Source organism: Motacilla alba, chromosome 2 (genome assembly GCF_015832195.1).
Source record: "Motacilla alba alba isolate MOTALB_02 chromosome 2, Motacilla_alba_V1.0_pri, whole genome shotgun sequence".
Lineage (NCBI taxonomy): Eukaryota > Metazoa > Chordata > Aves > Passeriformes > Motacillidae > Motacilla > Motacilla alba.
The window spans coordinates 637,311-663,373 of record NC_052017.1 but is presented as its reverse complement, the minus strand read 5'-3'; the positions used below and the strand labels follow the sequence as shown (position 1 = coordinate 663,373).

At 53.3% G+C, this 26,063-nt stretch overlaps 1 protein-coding gene across 1 annotated transcript in view; it reads left to right on the top strand.

Annotated features, from left to right (window-relative positions):
* The window catches only part of MAP4 (microtubule associated protein 4), a 122,701-nt gene that overhangs the window by 17,885 nt on the left and 78,753 nt on the right, over window positions 1–26,063 (top strand). Inside the window, 2 exon segments of the mRNA XM_038130015.1 lie at window positions 2,645–2,895; window positions 11,284–11,349. Of these exon segments, the coding sequence (XP_037985943.1) occupies window positions 2,645–2,895; window positions 11,284–11,349 (317 nt within the window).

Here is a 26,063-nt window from a genome sequence, read left to right as displayed (position 1 = left end):
CGGGGGACTTTTCCTCAGTCACTCTGTGCTCAGGATGCAGCTTGTTGGGAAATGTAAATATTGTTTTTCCTTCTGATGCTAAATGACATTTTCAGAAGATGATTAAAAGTTCATCGCTGCACATCGAGGCTCAGTGGCCTAAAGCCATCAGTTCACTTGGAGTTGAAAACAAAGGAGCACGTGCCTGAAAAACTGGCTCTGTCTGAGCCCCATTTGTTCCTTGCAGGACACTGGCCAGTGCAGGGATTAAACTTCTGGCAGTGCCTTCCCTGGCTGGTGCACCCTACAGGGTGATGCAGCCAGTTGTGTGCACATCTGGATGATGGTTTGTCTTGAAATAGTCAGGAGCTCTGAAAGAAACCTTTTTTATAAGCCTCTTTCATTTAAGTAATTTTTTTTTAACTGACCACAATTCATTCAGTTGTGACCCTGCTCGGGGGGGTGAAGAGCTCCAAACTTTTCACCTCTGGATTTCCAAGCTGTGATTCAGGGCCTTTATCTAAAGCACCAAGAGCTGCAGTTGCTGCCTGAAGCGTGGTCTGCCTGCTAGCCTGACCTTTCATTGTTCAAAGAATGAGAAAGAAGAGCTGGCCCTGAATTCGTTTCCATAACAGACTCGCCTGGAAGGACAGCAGCAGCACTGTCAGTGGGACCCCATTGTTCCCAAGGAATGTGAGGCTGGAGCCTGTAGGTATGTGGTGGCCCTGCAGTGCTGACACGGAATTTCCTGGAGTTCAAGGAGTAGGAGCCTTTGTTTTTTGGGAACAAGAGGATCTGTGTTCTGCACCCCATGGAAGGCAGCAGGCCTGGGCTGCTCGGGTCACCCCTCCTGAGCCAGCACAAGTGTCCCTTGTGTTCCTGTGGCTGCAGCTCTGTGTCAGCAGCTCCTGCTCTTCCTAAGGGGAGGCTGGAGCTGGGAATGCTCACCTGGGCAAGGGGAGATCCAGGGGGAGCTCAGAGCCCCTTCAGGATCTCCAGAGGGCTGCAGAGGCACTGGGGACAAAGCCTTTCTGCACATTCCAGCAGCTTTTGTTGGCTCTTGTTCCCAAGGATGACCTCAAGAGGCTGAAAAGTGAAAAAATAAAGAATTGGTGATGGGTGTGTGTTGTGCCATCCTGAAGGCTGCAGATGAGTCAGTTCAGGTGCATTTTTTCAGCTCAGTGCTGGGAATAAATTGAACACAGAGATGCAAATCAGGGAGGGATAACTGGTGATTGCCTCTCCTCTCTTTGCAGTTCATAGCTGTGGGTATAATGCCTACGTGTGCACTTTGCTGTGGTTTTTTCATGCGGACATTATTAAAACGTCACTTTCCCTCCCAAATCCCAGGGCTGGAGGGGGTTTGCTGGGATTAGCAAGGTTTGCTGAGGACATGGATGTGCTGCAGGACCCTCTGGGAGGGATCAGGAGCAGCGCTGAAGTATACATCAGAGATTATGTAAAACCCTAATCTCCATAGGGGAGGCTGGGTGGAGTCAAGCCCAGCAGTAAATTCCCTTGCGTCATTTGTCTTTGTGCTGCTGGGGGTGTCATTAACTGCAGCTCTGGGGCAGGCCAGTGTCACACCATGGCCACCCTGCCCAGGTGCTGGGTGTCATTTTAACCTTCTTTATTCAAGGTTCTGATGAAAGACCCCGTGAAATGTCACATCCAGGAGCTAAACCCGCTTTAGATGATCCCAGTTTATTTCTGATCCATTTTGGGGGGGGTTTAGGAACATCTGGGAATCACTGGGCACTGCACAAAGGTTTGGTGTGAGGGCACAGGGGACATGGGGGGTTTAGGAGCATCTGGGAATCACTGAGCACTGCACAAAGGTTTGGTGTACAGGCACAGGGGACCAGTGGTGTCTGATGGAGCTCTCTCTGTCTCCCTGGCTGGGTTCTAGGCCCATGTCACACCATGGCTGCCCTGCCCAGGTCCTAGGTGTCATTTTTACTTTCTTTATTCAAGGTTCTGATGAAAGACCCCGTGAAATGTCACATCCAGGAGCTAAACCCGCTTTAGATGATCCCAGTTTATTTCTGATCCATTGGGGGGGGTTTAGGAACATCTGGGAATCTCTGAGCACTGCACAAAGGTTTGGTGTGACAGCACAGGGGACATGGGGGGTTTAGGAACATCTGGGAATCACTGGGCACTGCACAGACATTTGATGTGAAGGCACAGGGGACATGCAGTGGGCAGAGGTCTCTGAGGGAGCTCTCTCTGTCTCCCTGGCTGGGTTCCAGGGCAATGTCACACCATGGCTGCCCTGGCCAGGTGCTGGGCCTTATTTTGTATCTTTTTTATTCAAGGTTCTGATAAAAGACCCCGTGAAATGTCACATCCAGGAGTTAAACCCACTTTAGATGATCCCAGTTTATTTCTGATCCATTGGGGAGATTTAGGAACATCTGGGAATCACTGAGCACTGCACAAGGGTTTGGTGTACAGGCACAGGGGACATGGGAGGTTTAGGAACATCTGGGAATCACTGGGCACTGCACAAAGGTTTGGTGTGAAGGCACAGGGGACATGGGGGGTTTAGGAACATCTGGGAGTCTCTGAGCACTGCACAAAGGTTTGGTGTGAAGGCACAGGGGACGTGCAGTGGCCAGAGGTGTCTGATGGAGCTCTCTCTGTCTCCCTGGCTGGGTTGCAGGTGCTCAGGCATGGCTGACCTGGACCACTCCCTGAGCCTGGCCGATGCTCTGACGGAGCCGCCCCCTGACGTGGAGGAGGAGGTGAAGAGGGACTTCATTGCCACGCTGGAGGCTGAGAAGTTTGATGACGTGGTGGGGGAGACTGTGGACAAGACAGACTACGTGCCCCTGCTGGACGATGAGGACGAGGCCAGGCCTGGCAGCCAGGAGCCCAAAAGCAAAGGGCACGTGGACGGAATTGCCGTGGAACGTAAGTGTCCCAAGTGTCCCCAAAAGTGCCACTGGCACGTCTGGAACGCCTGTGCTGGCTGTGACGCTGCTGAGACAGGACCTCCTCTGCTGCTGGCCTCAGTCTGACACGCTTATTTCAAAAGCTAGGCCCTGCTTGTTGCTTTTTGCCCTTCAGCCTGTGACACAGCCTCTCCCTGCTGGGCCACGGGAGAGGCTCTGCTTTGCATCCGTGTTTGGGGTTGGGTGCTTTTGGGGCTCCCAGAGAAAGCCCTGACCAAATGCTGTGGTTCCACAAACAGTGTCCCAAAATAGCAGAGCTGTGCAAGGTGCCAGCACTCTGGGGGATGGCAGATCCAAGGAAGAAAGGTGGCTGATGAACTGGAAGATGGGAATCTTCATCATCTCCCAAAACAGCTAAATCCCATGGTTCTGACCCAAGGCTTTATTTGTTTGGATTTCTTTTGGCTGTGCTGGTTGTGTGCATGGTACCAGAACATGCTGCTGCCTCTGCTGCTGCTGCTGCTGAGCACTTTCCAGCCCAGCTGATATTTAGAATCATGGAATCATTGAGGTTGGAAAAGATCCTTGAGATCATCAAACCCAGCAGCTCCTCCAGCACTGCCAAGGCTACCCCTGACTCATGTTCCCAAGTGCCACATCCACACAGATTTCAATCCCTCCAGCAATGGGGACTCCAGCGCTGCCCTGGGCATCTGTGCCAGGGCTGGGCAGACTTTCTGGGGAAGGAATATTCCCAATATCCCCCCTGAACCTGCCCTTGAGGCCGTTCCCTCTGCTCCTGTCCCTGTCCCCTGGGAGCAGAGCCTGAGCCCCCCGGCTGTTCCCTCCTGGCAGGAGCTGTGCAGAGCCACAAGGTGCCCCTGAGCCTCCTTTGCTCCAGGCTGAGCCCCTTCCCAGCTCCCTCAGGAGTTCTCCATCCCCTTCCCAGCTCTGTTCCCTTCTCTGGACACACTCCAGCCCCTCAGGGTCTGTCCTGGTCCTGGGGACCCCAGAACTGCCCCAGGAGCTTGAGGTGGAACATCACCAATTCATTTGTGTTAAGAGCTTTATCAGGAATTCTGTAGGAAAAGGAAATTTTTAAACAGATGCTTTCCTGTGTGAAAGGGGAAAAAGTGAGATTTGGGGTCATGCAATGAGTTTCTTTCCCAGTGAACAATTTAAATCATTGCTGCTTTGCTGTGTGCTGTTCCCTGCCTGCCCAAGTGGGAATTGTCTCTGGGACCAGCAGTGCCTTGATGATTTTATGTTTTGTGGCCTTGATCTGTGCTCAAGAAGAGGAAAACCTTTGGTAACCTGATGACTTCCTTCAGAAGAAGGTTTCTTTTTTTTTTTTTTTTTCTTTAATGCTGCTGCTCATCAGTGTTGAGGAAGGTGGGATGTGATTCCTCAGAATAAACAGAACCTCCAGCACCACAGCATGGGGAATTCTGCTCTGTTCAAGGCATTGATTTGCTTTCATTAGAAGTGCATTGGGTGCCTTGTAATACTGAAAATGTAACCTTGAATTTTCCATGCTGGCACAGTTATTAAATGGCACCAAAGGAGCAGCAAGGATGGGCAAAGGGATTATTATAAAACTTGGAATGTGTGTATTATTTATTTCATTGCTGTTGTAGCATTGCAGCAGCAGAGAAACACGAGGACTTGTTAACACCTTTTATATGATTTGAGGGTATTTTAGCATAAATTATATGTTATTTTACAACGATTTACCTTTGTTGTAGAAGTTACAGGTCGTAAACCATCTCAGCACCAGGATTTCTCAGTGCTAAAATCATTACACAATACAGGTGTAAAATACAAGTCCCTCAAGTGTGTCCTGCCAGCTGTGTATCCCTGGACATTGCTATTGATACCTTGGCTTTTAGCTTCTTTCTGTTTTTCAAGGCATCACTATCCCAGCTCATTATTCCAGCTAACTCCAGGACCTTGGGCCGGGGGTAACGAGGCTTTTTGGTTTTGCTCAGTAATTAAAACTCTGCGAGAGAAAAGCTGGGTCCTGTGGGCAGAGCTCAGGCACAAATACTGGGGGGAAGAAGCAGAATTTCAGGAGCAATTCCTTCAAGGAAAGGTTGTTAAATATTGGCAGGGGCTGGGAAGAAGCAGAATTTCAGGAGCAATTCCTTCAAGGAAAGGTTGTTAAATATTGGCAGGGGCTGCCCAGGGAGGTTTGGAGTGCCCATCCCTGGAGGTGTCCCAGGAACACCTGGAAGTGGCACTCAGTGCTCTGGGCTGGGGACAAGGTGGGCACAGGGCACAGCTTGGACTCAGTGGGCTGGGAGGGCTTTTCCAGCCTCAGGGATTCAGGGATTTCGGGGTCTCCTGGCTTTCCCAGCCCCTCCTCTCCCCTCTCTGCCCAGCCCATCATGGGGCTGCTTGAGCAGAACTCATTTCCCTCCTCCATGGCAAGGAGGGGATGCAGTTTCTTCCTCTTGCTTTGGAGATGGGTTTTTCCCTTTTTTGGGAGAGCTGGAGAGCAGTCAGGAGCAGGATCTCAGTCTTTGGCAGGATGCAAAGGAGACCCTGGTGAGGAGATGGAGAAGTTGCCCTGAGTGGAGCTGGTCAGCTTTCCCACCCTGGACCAGCAGGGAAGCACTGAAGCCTAAAGCAGGGTCACTTTCCACAGACCAGCCATTTGGTCCTGGAATGGCCTCATTCCCTGAAGTGCTGAGGATGTTGGAGCCCTGGCTGCTGAGAATTTGAGATTTTCTGTGTTGAAAGGCACAAACCCTCAGGAGAACCCTGCATTGACCTGGGCCGTGGAGAAGGCTCCCAAAATTGAATTACAGAACTGGGATTGTGGGTGTGGAGTTTGAATAGAAGTGTGAAATATCCAGGAAAAGAAAAGATACCTGTTTCTTCCTTGAAATTTATTTGAGGTTTGTAACTGTTTAAAAAGATAGTAAAGCTGAATGAGCTTCATGTATTGAGGCTCCAGAATAAATGAGCTCTGGAGGAGATTTACAGGGTCCTGAGGGGGTCTTGGTGTGGCAGTTCCATGTCTGAGTGTGACACCAAGTTTTTGGGGAGTAGCAGAGAGAGTTCCATGTCCCTGGCTCCAGGCAGCCTGGCTTTCCTGAGGGAGGGGAGCAGCCTGCAGAGCTCAGGCTCTCCAGCCTCCACTTGTTCATTTATTTATGTTAAAAGGCACAAATGTGTTCTGACATCAGGGTCTGTGCTCCTGAGATTGTCTTTCCCCAGTCAGAAGAGGTTTAATCCTGCATCCTGTCAGGCTTTAGCTGCTCCAGCTCTGCTCCAGGGCTTTCTTTCACTTTTTTCCTAAACCCAGGAGCCAGATTAGGAGAGTTGAACGTTGAGCTGGGCCCCAGCCTGGGCTGGCTGAGCACAGAGGGATGGAGAAGAGCAGGGACCTGTGATGAGCACTCATTTGCCCACCTACAAATCTGTCCTAGAACACAGCTTTAATAATGTTAACTCCTGAAATACCAGGGAGAAGTGGGTTCACTCTTCCTCACACCTGGCTGGCCGTGGTAATTTGGTAAATTCTGGGATAATCCCCTTATGACCTTGTGGGCCTTACATAAGAGCAAGGGGTGCGTGCTGCCTGCTTGCAGCTGGTTTCCTTAGCAGTTCCAAGGCTCTCGGGATCCTCTGGAGCTTCCAGGAAAGCCCTGGAGGCTGCAGCAGCAGCTCCATTGGGGTGCTCCTGTGGTGGGTGAAGGAAGGGAGTTCAGGTGGGAGCCTGTTCCAAGGGGAAGGAAAACACTGGGGTTTAATGATTGGCAGCTCCTGGGGAGTGTTTCAGCTGGGGTGAGGAGCAGGATTGTCTCTGCAGCGATGGTTTCTGGTGTGGAACTGTGTCTCTGGTGAGGAATTGTGTTACTGGTGGGGCACGGACCAAAGGGCAGCTCTGTGCTGGGACGTGGCCTCGTGCTCAGTCCCTGTGTTCTGCATTCTTGCTCACAAACTCCTTGGAGAGTTTTAACCTTGAACACAGGGTTTTTTGGAGGGGATTGTCCTGCTCTGGGCTGGGCTGGAGTTGATTTTGTCCCCTGGCTGGGGCAGTGCTGTGTTGGAGCTGGGTGTGAGGATGGTGTTGATACCCCCGGGTGGTTTGGTTGTTCCTGAGCCCTGCCCGCTCTGGATCAAGGAGTTTTTGATTTGCCAGGCTCAGCCAGGGAGCCGGTGCCAGGAGGGTGGGGGGCATGGCCAGGAGAGCTGAGCCCACCTGGCCAGAGGGACATCCCACAGTACACAGCATCCTGCCCCGTGTGAGCTGGGAGAGCTGGCAGGGAGCTGCCAGGCACTGCTGGGGACAGGCTGGGCACCGGTCAAGGCCTGGTGACCCAGGGCCCTGGGCACCACTGGTTCCTCCTGGCTTTTATCCACAGAATCAGGGAATTGCTGAGGCTGGAAGAGCCCTCAGAGACCATGGAGTCCCACCATCCCCAGCACTGCCAGGGCCACCCCTGACCATGGCCCCCAGTGCCACATCCAGAGGGATTTTAAATCCCCGCAGGGATGGGGACTCCACCATGCCTTGGGCAGCTGTGCCACATCTGGACAGCCCTTTCCAGGAAGGAATTTTCCCAGTTTCCACCCTGAGCCTGCCCTGGCCCAGCCTGAGGCCATTCCCTCTCCTCCTGTCCCTGTTCCCTGGGATAGGATCCCAAATCTCCCCGGCTGTCCCCTCCTGGCAGGAGCTGTGCAGAGCCACAAGGTCCCCCTGATCCCCCTTTTCTCCAGGCTGAGCAATCCCCCTCTCTCTTTCCACTGTGATCATTCTGTTATTTTATTTCATGTATTAAGCTGTCCTTGAGCCCCGGGGTCATTGCCCTGCACTCCCCTCCCCAGGGGCTCCCTGGGCCCCATTCCCATGGGATTGAGCCCTGCAGGACTCAAGCCCTGCCTGCCAGGAGGGATGGGCTTGGTTTGACTGAATCCATCCCGGCCGTGGCTCTGGGACGGAGGTGTCACCACGAGGTGGCTCTGCTGGCACTGCTGCCCTCTGTCCCGCAGCTGCAGAGCTGAAGCCCCAGGCCAGAGCTCGGCTCCTTTGGCTTTTCCCTCCCCACCTGAGGAATAAGTGCCTTTCTTGCAGCAGGATTTGCTTCAGCCAAAGGCAGCTCAGACACTTGGTCATGTATCAAAGTGGAGATGGAGAATGTTCCCCACAGCCCAGAGTTCCAGAGGGATCAAAGATGGATCAGCAGATGATGATATTTGCATTTTTGGCTCAGATGAGACATTAAACCTTTTCCCTCTCAGAGTCTGTCCAGCCCCAGTGCTGCCCCACAGTTGTTACATCACAGAATCCCAGATTGGTTTGGGTTGGAAGGGACCTGAAATCTCATCCCACCCACCCCTGCCGTGGCAGGGACACCTCCCACTGTCCCAGGTGCTCCAAGCCCCAGTGTCCAACCTGGCCTTGGGTACTGCCAGGGATGCAGGGGCAGCCACAGCTGCTCTGGTGTGCTGGTTTTGCATCACAAAAGTGATGCCCACCACATCTGGGCACCCTGTGCCAGCCCCTTCCCACCCTCCCAGGAACAATTCCTCATTCCCAATCTCCCATCCATGCCTGCCCTCTGGCAGTGGGAGCCATTCCCTGTGTCCTGTCCCTGCAGGCCTTGTCCCCAGTCCCTCTCCAGCTCTCCTGGAGCCCCTTCAGGCCCTGCCAGGGGCTCTGAGCTCTCCCTGGAGCTTCTCCTCTCCAGGGGAACATTCCCAGCTCTCCAGCCTGGCTCCAGCCCTGCAGCAGCTCCAGGTCCCTGTGCTGTTGATCAGGGCTGTGGCAGCTCTGCAGGTGCTTTTGAGGCAGAATATTTCAAGGAATGAAGGGAAGGAGATTACACTCCTTGTCACACTGTGTCCCTCTGTTTTCACTCACCTTTTCCTCTCCCTGTCAGCGTTTGCCAGCTGTGATAAAACCTGCCCGGGCACTCCTGACCCCCAGAGCCCCCCAGAGCCCTGTGTGCCCTCAGGTGTGCCTGGAGCAGGCTGCAGGTGCTGCTGGGGACGTGCTGGCCGTGGTGCTGTCCCCTGGGGTCCCCCTGGGATTAGGGGCTGGTGCTGGCACTGCCCATTTGCTCCAGATTATCGGTTTAGCCAGCGCTGCCTGAAATTTGTTTATATAAAAACAATCCTTTGATCCACGGGCCAGATGCAAATACTATCTTGTGATTCTGATGAGGATTAGGTAGTTACAACATCTTGACATGGTTTTGGGTTTATGCAATTTAGAATATGAGGGGAGGAGCCCTGGCCCTGGGCAGGTCGCTGGGTGCTTTCACTCTGGGGCTTCAGCAAACCAAACTCGGATTGATTTGCTCCAAAGGCACTGACCTTCAGAGACTTAAAAATAACAACCACTCGTGCTGCCTGCATTGGTGTGATTTGACCTGATTTTTTCTGGAAGCTTGTCTTCCCAAAAAGCTAAAACTGTAAAGGGAACCATTTTACCTGCTCTCTGTCCTTCCCAAGGAGAGCCATGGCATTTCTGATCCTCCTGCTCCTGTGGGACCCGCTTTGGAGGGGTTTAATGCATTAATAATCCTGGTGGCATCAGAGTCACAGTGTCACTGAGCTTGGAAAAGCCCTCCCAGGCCATGGAGTCCCAGCTGTGCCCTGTGCCCACCTTGTCCCCAGCCAAGAGCACTCAGTGCCACCTCCAGGTGTTCCTGGGACACCTCCAGGGATGGGCACTCCCAACCTCCCTGGGCAGCCTTTTCCAAGGCCTGAGCATCTTTTCCATGGGGAAATTCCTCCAGACTATGGAACATCCCAGCAGCTCAGTTGCCTGTGCCAGGTGTAAGGAGCAGCTCTGAGAGAAAGGAAAGCAGGAGGTGGTCATGGGGGCAGTCTTGGGGCTGTCCTCTGCAGGGCCAGGAGCTGAACGTGGATGGTCCTTGTGGCTTCCTTCCCACTCTGGAGGTTCCATGATTCCACAGGGCTTAAGAAAATGTGTAGCTCCTGCAGCTGGGCTGAGCTCCCAGGGGGGTTCAGCAGCTCCTGCATGGAATTCCATGGAATTCCCCACTGCAGGACCCTGGCGCTCCTCCTGTGCCTTTGGGCAGCTGTGACTCTGCTGTTCAGACCACTCTGACCCTGATTTCAGGGGATCCAGGGGCTGCCAGGAGCTCCCCCAGGTTCTGTTCCAGTGCACAGCAGCCCTTGCACAGCTGGGCTGTGGAACATCTGGGGAGCAGCTCCAGGGATCCCTGAGCTGTTCCCAGCTCCTCCAGGAGGATGGAGGGGTGGGTTTTTCTATACACTGGCAAGTTCATGGGGAATTTTTGCAGAACACCAGGATGAGCACGGATGGAGCTGGAAATGTTTTTCCTTCTGCTTTGCTGAGGGCTGGCTTCAGCCCTGCTGTGTCTGAAGGGCTCTGGGAACGTGGCTCTGTTATAAAACTGGGGCTCAGCAGGGCCAGCAGCAGCTCCAGGTGACTGAGTGTGTGTCTCTTGGGGAGAAACCTTTATTATTTATAAAATGAGCATTTCCTCACTGTCAGCAGAGCTGAGGGCCCAGGGAGGAGCTGGTGCCTCTTGTTCTGCTTCCCTAAAACTGCTCAAGGTCATAAAGTCACAGAATCCAGACTGGTTTGGGGTTGGAGGGAGCCTTAAAGCCCATCCAGGGCCACCCCTGCCATGGCAGGGACACCTCCCACTGTCCCAGGGTGCCCCAAGCCCTGTCCAGCCTGGCCTGGGGCACTGCCAGGGATCCAGGGGCAGCCCCAGCTGCTCTGGGCACCTGTGCCAGGGCCTGCCCACCCTCCTTGTATAAAATTCCTTCTTTTATAGAATCTAAATGGACCCTCCTGCAGCTTCCAGCTGTTCCCCTTGTGCCCTGCTGCCAGGTTTCCCAAGTTCTGGCTGGAAATCCTGGTGCTGGTTAAAATCTTAGCTGTTAGAACAAGATGGACTCAATCTCAGAGTGATAAGGATTTTCCGTGCTGGTTTTTGGAATTGGTGATCTTCCACCCTGACCACCCTCCTCTACACCTCCCCTGATCCCTGCTTTAGCAATATTTGGTGTTCCAGGAGGAATTTCTCCATGGAAATTTTTCCCAGGCCTTGGCAGGGATTGTCCAGGGAGGTTTGCAGTGCCCATCCCTGGAGGTGTCCCAGGAACACCTGGAGGTGGCACTGAGTGCTCTGGGCTGGGGACGAGGAGGGGACCAGGCACCAAGTGGATGTGATGATCCCAGGGGCTTTTCCAGCCTCAGTGATCCTGGGATTGATATTTCTTCTGCTGCTTTCAGGATCACCACCAGGTGACAAGGGGGGGATCCATCAAAGCTTGGGCTCTATCTTGGAGCTCTTTTCCAACCTCGGTGACTGTGCAGCTGCACAGAGCTGTTCTCCAGGGCTGGGCTGAGGTGGGTTCCACGCAGTGCTAACCCTGTGCTGCTCCCTTGCAGATGGCTCAGCCTCGGCGCCGGTGGTGGTGGAGAACGGTGACCACGGGCTGCAGGACCACCACACAGGTACGTGCTGCACCTCTGCCCCGTGCTCTGCACCCCCCGCTCCTCCCAGGGGGCTGCCCTTGCCTCTGAAGAGCTCTCAAAGAATTGGCAGCAAAGCAGAGCTTCAGTTTCTTTGGGGTTTAAAGGGTTTCTTTGGGTGAAGCTTGTTCTGAAGGTGTGCTGTTCTCTGTCCGTGGGCAGTGCTGGGAGGGCAGCTGTTAAAAATGGCTTTGGAGAGTCCATGATGCCCACAGGTGAACTGTCCCCTGTCCTGTGGCTTCCCCTGTGACCCACTGTGGTGTTTTCCCACATCCCCCATCCTTTGAGCAGTTTTTGTTCTCTGCCATGACCCAGCTGTGTCCTCCCCCAAGGTCCCCATATCTGCTCCAGCAGTGGCACAGGTGACACCGAGCCTTTGGGACCTTTCTCCATGGCATCAGGGTAGTTCTGACTGCCAGGAGCTTGTGATGGAACTGGATGAATATTTCAGGCTTGTGCAGAACCTGGAAAAGGACGGGCCTTTCCAGTCAGGCTGAGGTGCTGAGGTTGCTCCTGTCCTAGTCCCAGTCAGCAGTGAGCTCTGCTTCCTTCCCCTTGAGCCTCTCTGCCTGGGCTTTGGGGTTCCCCCAAGCTCCAGCCCATCTGCTCCCTCTGTCACCAGGGCTGTGGCTGTGGGGCCTCTCCTTTCTTGGGATGGAACGTTCCAGAGGCAGCTCTCACCCTGGCCTGGTGAGGACTCCCGTGGTGTCCCTGGGGTGATCTCAGCTCCAGATCTTGGCTGAGGTTGGCAAAATCTCACTGGCTGCTCCCACTCTTACCCCTCCTAATCCAGAGGTGCAGCCCCAAGTTAAGAACCAGTTCAGGAGATAATGGTGAACATTTGGGGGGTGGGGGTGAGTTCAAACACCTCTTGGCTATAATTCTCTTTAGGATTTCAGAGTTTGGTTTAGTGTGAGTGAGTTTTATGTCCTTAGTGAGGATGGGAATAGAAAAATTGATCTTTGTGCTTCATTTGCTCCTGGAAGTCTGGTCAAAGGGAAGTTGTGCATCTTCTGTAATTCAGTATAAACTGAAATTAAGAACACTTCTGAACATTCTTAAGGATATTTCCTTCCTCTTATTTAATACTTCTAACTAAAGGAGATAGAAATGCAATCAGATTTATGGTCTGAATAATTAAAGGCATCAAGATTTTTGTATTGAACTCCTGGCTTGTGTTTAAAAAAGTCTTTGTTATTTGCCTCACTCTTGCTGTTTGGAGGTTTAACTCTTCCCACTAAATGTTAACAACTTTGATCAAAGATACTTTTATGTGTCTGGAGCTTTTTAATTTATTAATATGTTCCCTCTTTGTGGGGTAGAGTTGATTTTTTTTTTTTCTTCTCTTGTTCAAGTGTGTCTAAAAGTGACATCAAAGTGGCAGAGCAGGGTGTCAGGATGAGGAGCTGTGGCCATCAAGTTAATTAGGTTTGCCAGAGTAACACGAGATCCACATGACACAATTCCTTCATGGCCTCTCTCCCTGCCCCCTTCCTTGGGGAATGTCTGCCATAACCTGGCTCTCCATGGGAGGGAAGGGAGAAATGCTGAATTTCCATGGGAGGGAAGGGAGAAAGGCTGAATTTCCACGGGGGAGAAGGGAGAAAGGCTGAATTACCATGGGAGGGAAGGGAGAAAGGCTGAATTTCCATGGGGGAGAAGGGAGAAATGCTGAATTTCCATGGGGGAGAAGGGAGAAAGGCTGAATTTCCACGGGGGAGAAGGGAGAAAGGCTGAATTTCCACAGTGGAGAAGGGAGAAAGGCTGAATTTCCATGGGAGGGAAGGGAGAAAGGCTGAATTTCCACGGGGGAGAAGGGAGAAAGGCTGAATTTCCACAGTGGAGAAGGGAGAAAGGCTGAATTTCCATGGGAGGGAAGGGAGAAAGGCTGAATTTCCACGGGGGAGAAGGGAGAAAGGCTGAATTTCCACGGGGGAGGAGGGAGAAAGGCTGGATTTCCATGGGAGGGAAGGGAGAAAGGCTGAATTTCCATGGGAGGGAAGGGAGAAATGCTGAATTTCCACGGGAGGGAAGGGAGAAAGGCTGAATTTCCATGGGAGGGAAGGGAGAAAGGCTGAATTTCCACGGGGGAGAAGGCAGAAATGCTGAATTTCCACCAGGCACCGCAGGGGTTCAGAGCTGCTGCCCTGGGGGATGGCCTTGGGCAGGGCCTGCTCCCACCCTGCAGAGGTGCTGCTGCCCAGAGCCTGGGTCCCTGGCTCTAAAGCAGCTCCATTCTGGGATTTGTTCCCAGCAGGATCCATCCCCGTGCCTGGGAGCTGCAGGATTCTCAGGGGTGTGGGATGAGGGCAGGGCAGCGGAGCAGCCAGGAGGGGACTGAGGCAGGTGATGCTCAGGCAGAGCAGCTCGCTGCTACAAAACCCAGAGTTCCAAGCTACAGAGAGAGCTTTGGAAAGCAGGGCTGGGTTTAAGCTGGTTCTGAAGCAGACTCCGAGGAGAAGGGGTGGTTGAGCTGTCTGCACATCCAAACGTGGATCTCTGGGCTGGAGCTCAGGAAGCGCTGCTGGATGGTTTCCTTCACTCATCACATCAAGCAAGGTGATGATTGACCTCGTTTTATTACATGCAGCATCATCTGCAGCCCTTGGGGTGTGTCTGCAGAGCTGGCATCAGCCAGGCCTGAGCTCCTGGCGCTCCTTGGCACTCCCAGACACCTCAGTGCAGCAGCTGGCAGGGACCCAAACCTCTCCAGCTCGGGGCCAGACCCTCCATCCAGTGCTGGATTCTTTTCTCTTGGCAGGGCTGTGCTCCAAGCCTGCTCAGGGCCGTGCTTAGGCCAGGCTTTAGGCAGGGAGACCCTGGCAGCTCCTGCCAAGGGCTTGGCAGGGCTGAGCACAGCGTGGCCATGGCTGCCTGGCCCTGGGGGGTTTGGTTTTGGGAGCAGCAGAGGGAGCTCTGGGTGCTGGGCACATCCCCTGGAATCCTGCTGCTGATCCTGCTCTTCCTTAAAAGGAGAAATGGAGAGGCTGGAGCAGCATTCCCAGGGATGCAGGGCTGGGAACAGGGAGCAGGGAGTTCAGTGGTGCTCGGGAATCCCTGCTGGGGGAGGCAGCTCTCTGCTCACCCCCACCAGGCCAGGCTCAGGGAGGGCCTAGTCAAACCAACAGCATGTTCAGAACCAAGAATTCCTGTGTAATTTGCAATTTGCAACTCTTCATTGCAGGATATTTGCCTAGAGTTCAAAGGAAATATGTATTTATAAATAAAACCCAACCAAATTTCTGGAAAGAAGTCCATCAGGGATGGTCACATGGTTGCTCTGGATGTGCCTCTTGCCCAAGATGCTGTCCATGCTCTTGCTGGCAGGTGAGAAGCTCCCTAGGGAGGTGTCCCTGCTGGATGCTCAAACCTGCCCTAGCTGGGCTTTCCCTCCCGCCAGCCTGCTGGCAGTTGTGTCACCAGCAGCAGCTCACAGAAACACTCTGTTTGTGCTCCTGAGGTGCTGCTCCCCGTGCCTGTCACTGCTGGTGGCCTGGCCCTGCCCGGGGTGGCTCTGTGTGGTGACAGGGGACGGCCCTGCAGCCACCCTGGGAGCAGAGCTGTGTGTGACCTGGCTCCTGGCAGATCTGCTGGTGCATGGTGAGGAGTTGGGTGTGGTGCAGTGCTGCTCCTTGGTGATGTTTACTAATGACTTGCGCTTTCTTGCCCCCTTCCCCATCCCCTTTCCCTCTCCTCCTTCTTTTCCTCTCTTCTATTTTCTCCTCCTAGAAGCCTAGACTGTCTCCTAACACTGGGGCTGCCACTGACACGAGGCCAGTGTCCTTTTCTACCTGCCATTACACTTCTAAAATCTGCAGCATTTTACAGAGCTCTTGCTTTACCTCCTTGGACTTGGCTGTAGAAGAAGCAAAGGGTGGCTCCATCCTGCTCCTCCTCCCCGTGCTCTGCAGTGCTTGTTGAAACCTTCCTCTCTCTGTGTAAGCACAAAAGTGCACCCTGGTTTGGAACTGCACTGTGCCTCTGCTTTGAGATCACGACCACAGCTCCATTTTTGGTTTGATCACCTTTAAATTTAATTTCTCTCCGTTTTCATGGTGCTCCATAAGAGAAGGTTTGACATTTCCAGTTGTGCTTCCAAAGCGGATGGGTCCACCATGACTGCAGCTCCCTTCCCTTCTCCCCACACTCACACAGCCTTGTAGAGTACCTGCCTTGCTCCTTGCTGCTTTGAAACCCTCTCACACGGGGTTCTGGTCTGTCCAGTGTTGTTTTCTTGGGTGGGTTCAGATCATTTCAGCCCTTTGCAGGCTTGAGGAGCAGATCAGGGAAAACCAAGCGTCCTGAGGGGCAGGTGGATCAGCTCTGGTGTCTGAGGGGTGCATTTTGGGCTCCAAGCCCTTGCCATAACTGGGAGTAGGAAGGAAAGCAGCCAGCCCCAAATTCCTGCCTTAGGGAGTGGCTTTGCTGTCGCACTCCTTCCCAAAAACCCAAAAGGAAATTCCCTTTTTTAACTTCGCACCTCTGGCTTCCTGTGGGGAATGACAGCCTTGGATGGAATTTTACCTGCCATGAGGAATAATCTGTCCCTGCTGAAACTGAGAGACAAAAGCACTGAGTTGTGATTCTGTGCTGAAATAATCCTGACACTCTCCAGCAGCACCAGAAGGAACAGGCCTGGTTTAAGCTAAAGAGCCTGTCAGTGGCATTCCCCCTGTCCCCACAGAGGTGCAAAGCTTTCCAGAGACAAAAGTGCTCATTTTTCCATCAGTAGGTGAAACAAAGCGTGAAAGGAGGAGATAATTAGAGAGAGAAAGCAGGGTTTAACCTGAGGCAGGCTCAGCCTGGCTTTGGGAGGAGAGGGACTGTTTTTGTGAGGAGAATCCTGTGCTGTAGCTCAGGGCACTTGGGCTGCTGATGGAAGGGATTTAGTCGAACCCAAATGCAGCCTGAGGCTGAACTGCCCAGAACAAGAGCTGAGAGCTTCACCTGCCTAAAGATGGCATTTCCTTGCTGTGAGGGGAGTGCCTGGCAGCTGCCCCAGGTGTCCCCTGCAGCCCTGTGCAGGACGTGGGGGCTGTCCCAGCTGGAACGGGCGCTGCCAGGGCAGTGCCAGCAGAGCAGAGCAGCTTTGGGCATCTCCCCCAGCCAGAGGCAGCCTTGCTTTGCTGTTTGTCCCCTGTGAGACCTTGCATGCCCCGAGCTGGGTGGCAGTGCCAGCGCTGAGTCACAGCCTGGCCACTGCGCTGTGCCAGGACCTGGCACTTTTCTCCCCATTTTGGTGCCAGTTCAGCCCTCTGTGCCCCCCTGAGGCCTCCTTAGGAGCTGATGTCCTTGTGGTGCCAGCTCCCAGCAGTGACCCCGGGGGTTTCTCCTCCCTGGTGCACCGTTGTTGTTTCTGGGCAAACTCCAGGTCCTGGAGCCCCAAACTGGGCTCTTCCCTCCCAGCCCATGGATTTCACAGCATCATTCCAGTTGGGAAAGTCCTGAGATCAGCTCCAACCTGTGAGTCCTTCATGCTGTGCTTTCCTTTGGGTTTTTGGTGTCTGTGGCCATAAAAGGAGATTCTTGCCTTCTTGGCTTTCCTTTCAAAGACCTTTTCATAGCTTTTTCTTTTTTTTTTTAATGTGATTTTGAAGCAAGGCAGCATCACTTTAACTTGGCTCCTCAATTGTTCTTTCTCACCTTTTGCCTTAAGTGGGCTTAACTCTTGTGCCCTAGAAGTAGAGAATAAATGAGACTGGTGTCTGAGGGGTGCATTTTGGGGTCCCAGCCCTTGCCATAACTGGGATTATGAAGGGAAACAGCCAGCCCCAAATTCCTGCCTTAGGGAGTAGCTTTGGTGCCACACTCCTTCCCAAAAACCATGGAAATAAGGAAGGAAATTTCAGATTGAAATATGGAAATGTGGAATATTTTCAGATTGAGTTGTGGAAGGTTTCAGGTACCTGAATATGAGACTCTGCCCACTCCCACAGATGTTTTACTTTATTGAAAGGCAGCAATGCTTTAAAGCCTTTGCTGGAGGGACTCGTAGCCAGGGTGAGGTGGGCAGAGGAGTTTGGGAGCAGCTGCCCATCCTGGGACCCCGTGGGTGAGATGGGGCTGGGTGTGCCCGGCAGGGCAGGGCAGGGGCAGCTCCTCCAGCCGGGGTTTGGCTGTCCCTGCTGCACACATGGATCATCCATCCCATGCCACCCCATGCTCCCACTCATGTTCGTACCCCCATGGCTCGTCTGTGGTGCCGTGGGGTCACTGATGTGCAGGGGGCCTGCATGGGGGGCACGGGGGGGCTGTGCTCTGGGGCTGGGCGATGTTCCTGCAGCACTGACCCCGAGCTCTGGGTGTGCTGGGGTGGGATCCCAGGGGATGTAGGCAATGGGGGTCTGTGCTGGAGCTCCTGTCCCTCCTGAAAGCATCCCTGTGTCCCACTGGGAGCTGGCTGTGGGGTGTCCTGTGCAGCCCGGGAGCAGGGAGGCCCGGGGGTGCTCTCTGCTCAGATCTCCTGCTCTCCTGCAGCCCTGGGGCTGGGGCTGTGCTTGCTCTAACACCCTGTGCTTGCTCTCCTGTCTGTTGTCACTCCTTGCCGAGTTCTTGGTTCCAATGCTCTGTATGATGTGAAGCTGTAACTGCTGTGCAATAAATCCCTAATAAACATCTCAAACTAACCCCTCCCGAGTTGTTCTGTGCTGGGAGTCTCTGGGGTCCTGCTGCCAGCCCAGGCTGAGTCCTGCAGGGGATGTTCTGGGTCTGCTGCTCTGGTGGCCCTGCTGCAAGGGGACGTGGCTGCGGCTGGGATCCTTGGTGCCTGGCAGAGGGGGGAAACTGTCCCTCAAAGACAGGGATGTTGTGCAGAGTGTTCCACACACTGTCCCACACCACATCCTTGTCCCCAAACTGAGGGACAGGGGTTTCCTGGGTGGAGCACTCGGTGGATGAGGAAGGGGCTGGATGGTCACACTCAGTGGTGGTCACTGGCTCGGTGTCAGAGCAGAGCAGTGACAAGAGGGACACCCAGGGGTGGCACCAGCACTGTCCAGCCTCCCTGGCAGCGGGGCTGGGACACCCTGGGCACTCTGCTGGTGACACGGAGCTCTGGGTGCTGGCACAGCTGCAGGGAGGGGATGAGGCACCCTCAGGGACCTGGTGGTGCCCAGGGAGGCTCCCTGGAACAGAGCTGGGCAGCGTTAAAGGAGTAAAGTAGGGATTGATTAAAAGGCCCTCAGAGGATGCACCTGGGCAGTGCAAGAGCCTGGCTGAGGCTGCACCCAGGATGGACTCCGAGTCACCAGTTGTCATGCTTTTCTAAGTTTTGGTCCATTTCCATATAGGGGTTCATTGTCCACTTCCAGCTCCAGGTTCTGCAGTCCCATCCTCCCAGTTTGCTCTCCTCAGTTCCCTGTTGTTTGCACTTTTTAGGCCTGAGGCTGGAATGGTGTCCTTGGTCCTGGGGCTGGAAAGGGATTGTTTTGTCTAATTAAACTGTGAGGAGAACTTGCTAACACTTTATATGAAGTTCAGAGTATAAGAATAATAATAAATGAATATATGTATATACTGAAATATGCAGAATCTGGAAAGTATGGAAGCTGGAGTTTAAGGCACCAGGCCAGCCTGGAGAGGTGGGGCTGTGCCACCCTCAGGCCAAGGGCAGAGTTCTGCACCTGGGCTGGGACAGTCCCAAGCACAAATCCAGGCTGGGAATGAAGGGATGGAGAGCCCCGAGACAAAGATCTGTGGGAGAAAAACATTTAAAAGTTCCCCCAACCCAAACAAAAAACCCAACAAAACCATCCCAAAATCTGTTTATTCTGCGTAGCATTTTGTAAATAGGACAGTACAGGTGTGTTCTTCTAATTAGAACTTTTCTGCTGGCTTTCCTCTCTTACCTGCCTGTGTATTTCCCTCTTGGTGCAAGTTTTTACTTACAGAGGCTTTTATCCTTCCCGGGCTCCAGGCAGAGCTTTTCAGGCTCCTCAGAGGGGGCTGCATCCAGCCGTGCTCACTGTTGGGCAGTTCACATTTCCCTGGCTTCAGTCTAAAAACAGCAGCCAGCTGAATAATTCAGCAGCTTTGCTGAGTTCTCTGTGACTCAGAGGGTTGTGTGAGTCTCCCTGGGCTTTGGGGTGCTTGTTTTGGGGGGAAGGTGAGTGGGGAAGGGGATGTGACAGCTGGGGGTCTCTGTCCCTGGTCCTGGGGGCAGACAGAGGCCCTTCCAGGGAATGTGGAGCTTCCCCAGCTCCTGGAGGGGGACTGGGGGATGAGGGTTCTTTTCTGCAGGTCCTGCTGCTCTTTCAGATGAGGCGTTTGTGGCTTCCTGCAGCTCAGGAGCTGAGCAGCTGCACAATCTCAGCTCCTGAGCTGCTCCTGAGGCTTTCAAAGAGCATAAAGACATTGCCCAGGTGTTGAAGTGCTGATAAACACTGGAATAACAGACAGAGCAGCTGTGGTGCCCCTGCATCCCTGGCAGTGCCCCAGGCCAGGCTGGACAGGGCTGGGAGCACCTGGGACAGCGGGAGGTGTCCCTGCCATGGCAGGGGTGGAAGTGAGTGACCCTGGAGGTCTCTTCCCAGGCAGCCCTTTCCATGAGTTCCTGATTCCTTGTTTCTGGGGGGAGGCAGTGTGAGCCAGCAGAAAGCTCTGGTGCCATCCCCAGCTGCTGCTGCTGTGCCAGGCAGCACTCTGCAGCTTTCCAGCAGGGAGGGACAGGCTCAGGGAGCTTTGCTGTGCTCTCGGGGCAGCTTAGGCTGTTGTGTAAGGGCTGCTGCTGCAGGACCCAGCCCCCTGGAAGGGCTGCAGGGAATGCTCCCTGTCCCCTGGAGCTGCCCTGCACTCCTGCCAGGCTCAGGCTGCAATGGGAACTTGGGGTGGCCAGGTTGGAGCACCTGGGACAGTGGGAAGTGTCCCTGTCGTGGCAGGGGTGGCACTGGATGAGCTCAAGATCCTTTCCTCCCCAAACCACCCTGGAATTCTGGGATCTGTGGTGTCAGGATGTGCAGAAACAGCTCTGGGATGAGGGGTGGGGGAGCTGGGGGTTTCTCAGGAAGCCAGCACTGTGCTGTCCCAGTGTCACCGTGTGTCCCCACAGGGCTGTGAGTGTTGGAGCTGCTGCAGCCCTGGGAATGCTCTGGGAGCTCCTCTGGGGGCTACAGGGAAAAGCAGGGACCTTTTCTGCCTCCAAAATGCTGATTTCATGCTGGCTCTCTCTCAGATGGTGCTTCCCCACCAACCTGCTGCTCGCCTTTTCTTTTTTGTTTCAGCCTTCGCTTCAGAGGTGGGATGTCCCTGGCTTGGCTCACTGAATGGGAAATTAAAAGGATTATAATGAAGTCATACATATGTCGAGAAGTCTATTAAAAGCTTAACAGGGAGGCTTAGAGAGGTTTAAAATCTGGGAATACAAACCCTTTCTGTTTTGCAGCGTGCTCAGGAGTTGTTCTAGCAAGGATCTGACAGCTGGGTGAATTAATGGGGTCCTCCACGGCTTGAATTTCCTGAGCAAGTAGCTGGGACTTAAAATATTCAAGCCATGAACTTTGGAGCTTGTAGCTTGGGTTTAATGTGTTAGTGCTCTCCAAGCACCTTGTCTGGGGAGATGCTGCAGAAGTGTGCAGGCTGGGACCTCCTGGAAAATGTGAACCCTTTTCTCTGCCCATCCTTTGAGCTCGTCGGCCTTCACACTAAATTGACTTGTCGTTTCTCTGAACCGTGTTTCTGTGGAACTGGAATGTTTCTGGGCACATAATGAGGCAGCCTTTTTAAACTCTTGGTGTTTTCAGGAGGGCTTGAGGCAGGTAGGAGAGAGACAGAGCCTCGGTGCTGCAGACAAGGGCTGGCTGACCCTCGCTGCTCCTCATCCAGAGCCCTGCTCTCATCCTGCGCTTACATTACCCAATTTGCCTTTAATTTGTCTCTCTGGAACTTCACTACAGCTTTAAAAGATACTTTTTTCCCCTCCCTTCAGTGCTTAAAACAACATAATGTTTATTCCCTTGCTTATTCCAGTGGCTCATGGGGAGTCTTTGCAGGGATCCTTCAGAGTAAACGTAGGGAATTTCAGTGAGAGGCTTGCCAAAGGAAAATAAACAGCAGCACTGTCAAAGACACAAGAATTAAGCTTAGTCTAAACCCTTTATCATCACCTTTTTGCTAGGTGGGGTTCATGGCTTGGCTTCACAATGGGAGTTAATCTCTGCCTTCGATCACTTGGGTAAATATTGAAATATTTGCCTTGGAGCTGTCAGGGTGAGCCCAGGATCAGCTCCTGGGCTGACAGCACAAAGAGCAGGGGTGAATTCTGCAGGGCTCCAGCCATCCCATCTGCAGGGCTCCAGCCATCCCATCTGCAGGGCTCCAGCCATGTCCATCTGCAGGGCTCCAGCCACCCCATCTGCAGGGCTCCAGCCATCCCATCTGCAGGGCTTCAGCCATCCCATCTGCAGGGCTCCAGCCATCCCATCTGCAGAGCTTCAGCCACCTCCATCTGCAGGGCTCCAGCCATCCCATCTGCAGGGCTCCAGCCATCCCATCTGCAGGGCTCCAGCCACCTCCATCTGCAGGGCTCCAGCCATCCCATCTGCAGGGCTCCAGCCATCCCATCTGCAGGGCTCCAGCCACCTCCATCTGCAGGGCTCCAGCCACCTCCATCTGCAGGGCTCCAGCCATCCCATCTGCAGGGCTCCAGCCACCTCCATCTGCAGGGCTCCAGCCATCCCATCTGCATGGCTCCAGCCATCCCATCTGCAGGGCTCCAGCCATCCCATCTGCAGGGCTCCAGCCACCCCATCTGCAGGGCTCCAGCCACCCCATCTGCAGGGCTCCAGCCATCCCATCTGCAGAGCCTCAGCCATCCCATCTGCAGGGCTCCAGCCATCCCATCTGCAGGGCTCCAGCCACCCCATCTGCAGGGCTCCAGCCATCCCATCTGCAGGGCTCCAGCCATGTCCATCTGCAGGGCTCCAGCCATCCCATCTGCAGGGCTCCAGCCATCCCATCTGCAGGGCTCCAGCCATCCCCCCCTGGGGCTTCAGCCATCCCCACCTGCAGGGCTGGGAGGAGGTTTGGGAGCTGCAGGATCCCATTCCCAGCAGGAGCTCCATCGGAGCTGCTCCACAGCAGCACCTGCAGCAAGGTTGGGCTGGGCCTGGAGAGCTGCTCCCCTCCCACCAGGCTCTCCCTTTTCAGCTTCCCTTCCCCACTTTTTATTCCTCCTCCAGACCTGGGGTTCTGCTTGCAAGAAGGGATTTGGTGGGGGTTTATCCTGCTTACAAAACCTTGGGGAAGAGTCGTGTGCTGGGGTGGCTTTGCGAGGTCGTGTGACCCAGGCTAAATCCAACCTGGGGATAGGAAACTTCCCTAATCCTGCCTCTGCTCGTGGCTCCCTCGGAGGCCTGAGCTCTTTAATCTTCTTCCACTTCAGTCCCATCACTGCAAATAGGGTAAGGCTGATTATATTGTGCATTTTATCTTTTCTAGCTGCACCCCAGCTGTTGTTATCGAGCGTTCTCCTTTCGGGGTGGGTTGGCGCTGGGGTAATCTTGGATTAATGGGACTTTTTTTTTTTTTAAATAAAATTTTATAGTTAAGGAATGTGTTGGTTACTGTGAAGCTGCTCAGGAGCTCTTTGGTGGTTGGGGTTGAGAGCAGATCTACACCTTTGGAGTGGCTGTGGAAAGGGAAGCTCAGAAAAGCTGAGCAAGGCTGTGGTGCCTCCTCCTTTAACCCCACAGAACTGCTGTCCCTGGAGAGAGCTTTGGACAACGTCAGCTCTCTTAGTCCTGCATGAGCAAGTCCCTGAAATATAAATTACCCGGATCCTCAGCAGTAATCTCCCCTTTTTGCTGCTATTTTGGTGCAATTTCTGCAGCTGGTTTCCAGCTCTGAGCCATGAAATACTGAGCACACCTTGTGTGGAGTCGGTGCGTCTGAAACACTCTGGCTTTTGGCAAGTGTGGCATAAAACCTTCCTGAATTCCTGCTGAGTATCAGAGCAGGGAAGCTTTGCTGCTTTCTGGAGTTACAAAACTGAAACAATGTGTGAGGGATGCTCAGGATCCTCCTCCTCTCCCGGCCCAGGGAGCTGTGCCTGGTCCCTTTGGAACATTTTCCTCTCCCGTGGGGTAAAGCTGCGAGGCAGGCTCACCCTGCCCTTGGAAAGGCTGGCAAATGCTGGGTTGGATGCTTTTCCTAAGGATGTGCTCCTGCTTTTCCATTTGGTGGCTAAAAGCTGACCTCAGCATGGCAGAGCTGCTCCCTCCTCACCTGGAGCTGCTCCTTCCCGAGGTGGGATTGGCATTTCTGTGTGCTGGAGGATCAGGCTTTTCCCATGAAGCTGGCCCTTCATTTTGGGACAGAAGAAGCCCCTTCCTGGAGGTGACCAGGCAGGATCCCTGTTTCTCTGGGCATTAATCAATGCCTGCTAAATAGTGCAGGATTAACAGCTCCCTTGGGAGCAGTTCTGGAACTCCAGGGCTGTTTCTGTGGACAATTGATGCTGGAGGCACCTCTGGAATTAGAAGTGACTTGGCAAGGCACAGAAGTGACAGGAGACTGCAGGACACGAGCAAAACACAGTTCACCACCCCAAAAAATATCTGGGAGGGATGTTTGATTTTGTTCTGCCACATAACTTAGGATGCTGTTTGACCTTCTTCCTTGCACTGAGAGCACGCTGCATCTGACTGAATCATGGAATTGTTGAGGTTGGAAAAGAGCTCCAAGGGCATGGGGTCCCAGCTGTGCCCAAATTGTCCCCAGCCCAGAGCAGAGTGACACCTCCAGGGATGGGCACTCCAAACCTCCCTGGGCAGCCCCTGCCAAGGCCTGAGCACCTTTTCCATGGGCAAATTCCTCCTGGTGTCCCTCCCTGGCCCACCCTGTCCCTGTTCCCTGGGAGCAGAGCCTGACCCCATGGCTGTCCCCTCCTGGCAGGGAGTTCTGGAGCTGCAGAGGTTTGATCTGTCTCTTCTCAAAGAGAATTTCCCGTGGCTCTGTGACAAATTCAGACTGTGCAGGACCAGGATGACCCTCGTGGGTCCCGTGCAGCTCAGGATATTCTGTGGTTCTGTGAAGTTGGGTTTTCCATGCCCTCACTTTGGTCTGGCTTCCTGAAAAACCAGCCTGGCCAAACTCAGTGTCTTCCCCTGTCCTGCCTGAACTCCTGGGGATTCAGCAGTGACTTGGGTTTCAGAGGGTTGGGAGTTCCCTCAGAGACGACTGAAGGACTGAAAAACAACCTTTCATTCTTCTGGAGTCCTTTTTGACCCGTGTAGGTTAAAGCTGACCGTGTTAGGTGGCTGTTCCCCAGCTCCAGGAGGAGAACTGGGACTGAGGGGTGGTCCTGGTGAGTCCGTGGGAAGCTGGGAGCAGAGCTCAGGGTTCCTTAGCCAGCCATTAAAAGTGTTGCTTCCCAAGCCAGCCCTGGCAGCGGGAGCAGCAGGAGCAGGGCTGTGGCAGCGTTGGCCAGCAGGACAGGCTGCGGTGGCCCTGTGACATTCCCTGTTCATGGAATTGCCACAGGGGAAGGGATGGAGGGGTCTGGCTCTTGGGATGCCACCAATTCTGCATTTATCGGGGCCCAGCTTTTTGTGCTTCCAAATCTCCCATCCCAGTGCCGGGCTGGGGAGTGGAATCTGCCAAGAGAAGTCACAAAATCAGAATATCCTGGACTGGGAGGGAAACCCAGGGATCGTCCAAGTCCAGGGAGGTTCTGATCACTGGGCAGCAGCATCTGATCTGTGCCTGCAGCACACACAGGTAACAGGAACTGGGCTGCTCTGCTGAGTCTGAGATGTGCAGGCTGAATATTTTCTCTGAAAAAAGATACTTTTGTCTTCATCAGAAGTTTTGGATTTCTAGGATTGAAAATGAAAACATTAAGCAAGGGTTGTTTGGGATCCTCGATCTTCACACTCTAATAACTGGTTATGTTCCTCCAGGAAGAGAATTCCCCTTTTGACATTGCCTTGCCACTTGTCACTTAGCCAGCTCTTTATTTACCTTTGTGTCATTTCCTTGTGTCTCCACTTGCCCTAACATTTCCCCTGGCTACAGATAAAAATACTTTTGCTTTCAGCTTTGTCAAGCCTTCCATGCTTTGCCTGGAAAATCTGTGATGTTCCATCTCCCACATTAACACTCTGCTGCTTGCCAGTGATGCAAACAGCTCTCACAAAATGTCACTCATGGGCAGTTTTGCAAGATTTTAGGGGCTCTATGTCTCAATCTTACAACCAAAATTAATGATTCTGCTTAAAAAAAAAAAAAAAAAAAAAAAAAAAAAAAAAAAAAACAAACCTGGAATTTTGTGTGCATCACTGAAAGTTTCAGGTAGTTTTGTGCAGCTCTGTATTCTACCAAAGACAATCTCAGGTTCAATAGGAATGGGAACCTGATAATCATGGGAAAATTCAAGTTAGAGTTGCCCCATTTTGTAGCTGAGAGTTGAGCAAGATGAGATTTACCTGGCCAGGCTTTCAGCTAGAAACACATAAATCTATATAAATAAATGAGCTGATGAGAGGTTTCAGCTGGCAGTTGTGTTCCCTGGGCTGATTTTAGAATTGCTGCTCACAGGGGTCACATCAGATTTTTACCTTCTGAGTCTTGTGCTACTTTTCTGTCTCAGGGGTGTCTCCAGTCCTGCTAGAATCAGGTTTCAGCATTAAACCTCTGTGAATTGAAGACAACCAGAAGTTCAGCAGGGCCTAAAGGGGCTCTGGGAAAGGTGGGGAGGGACT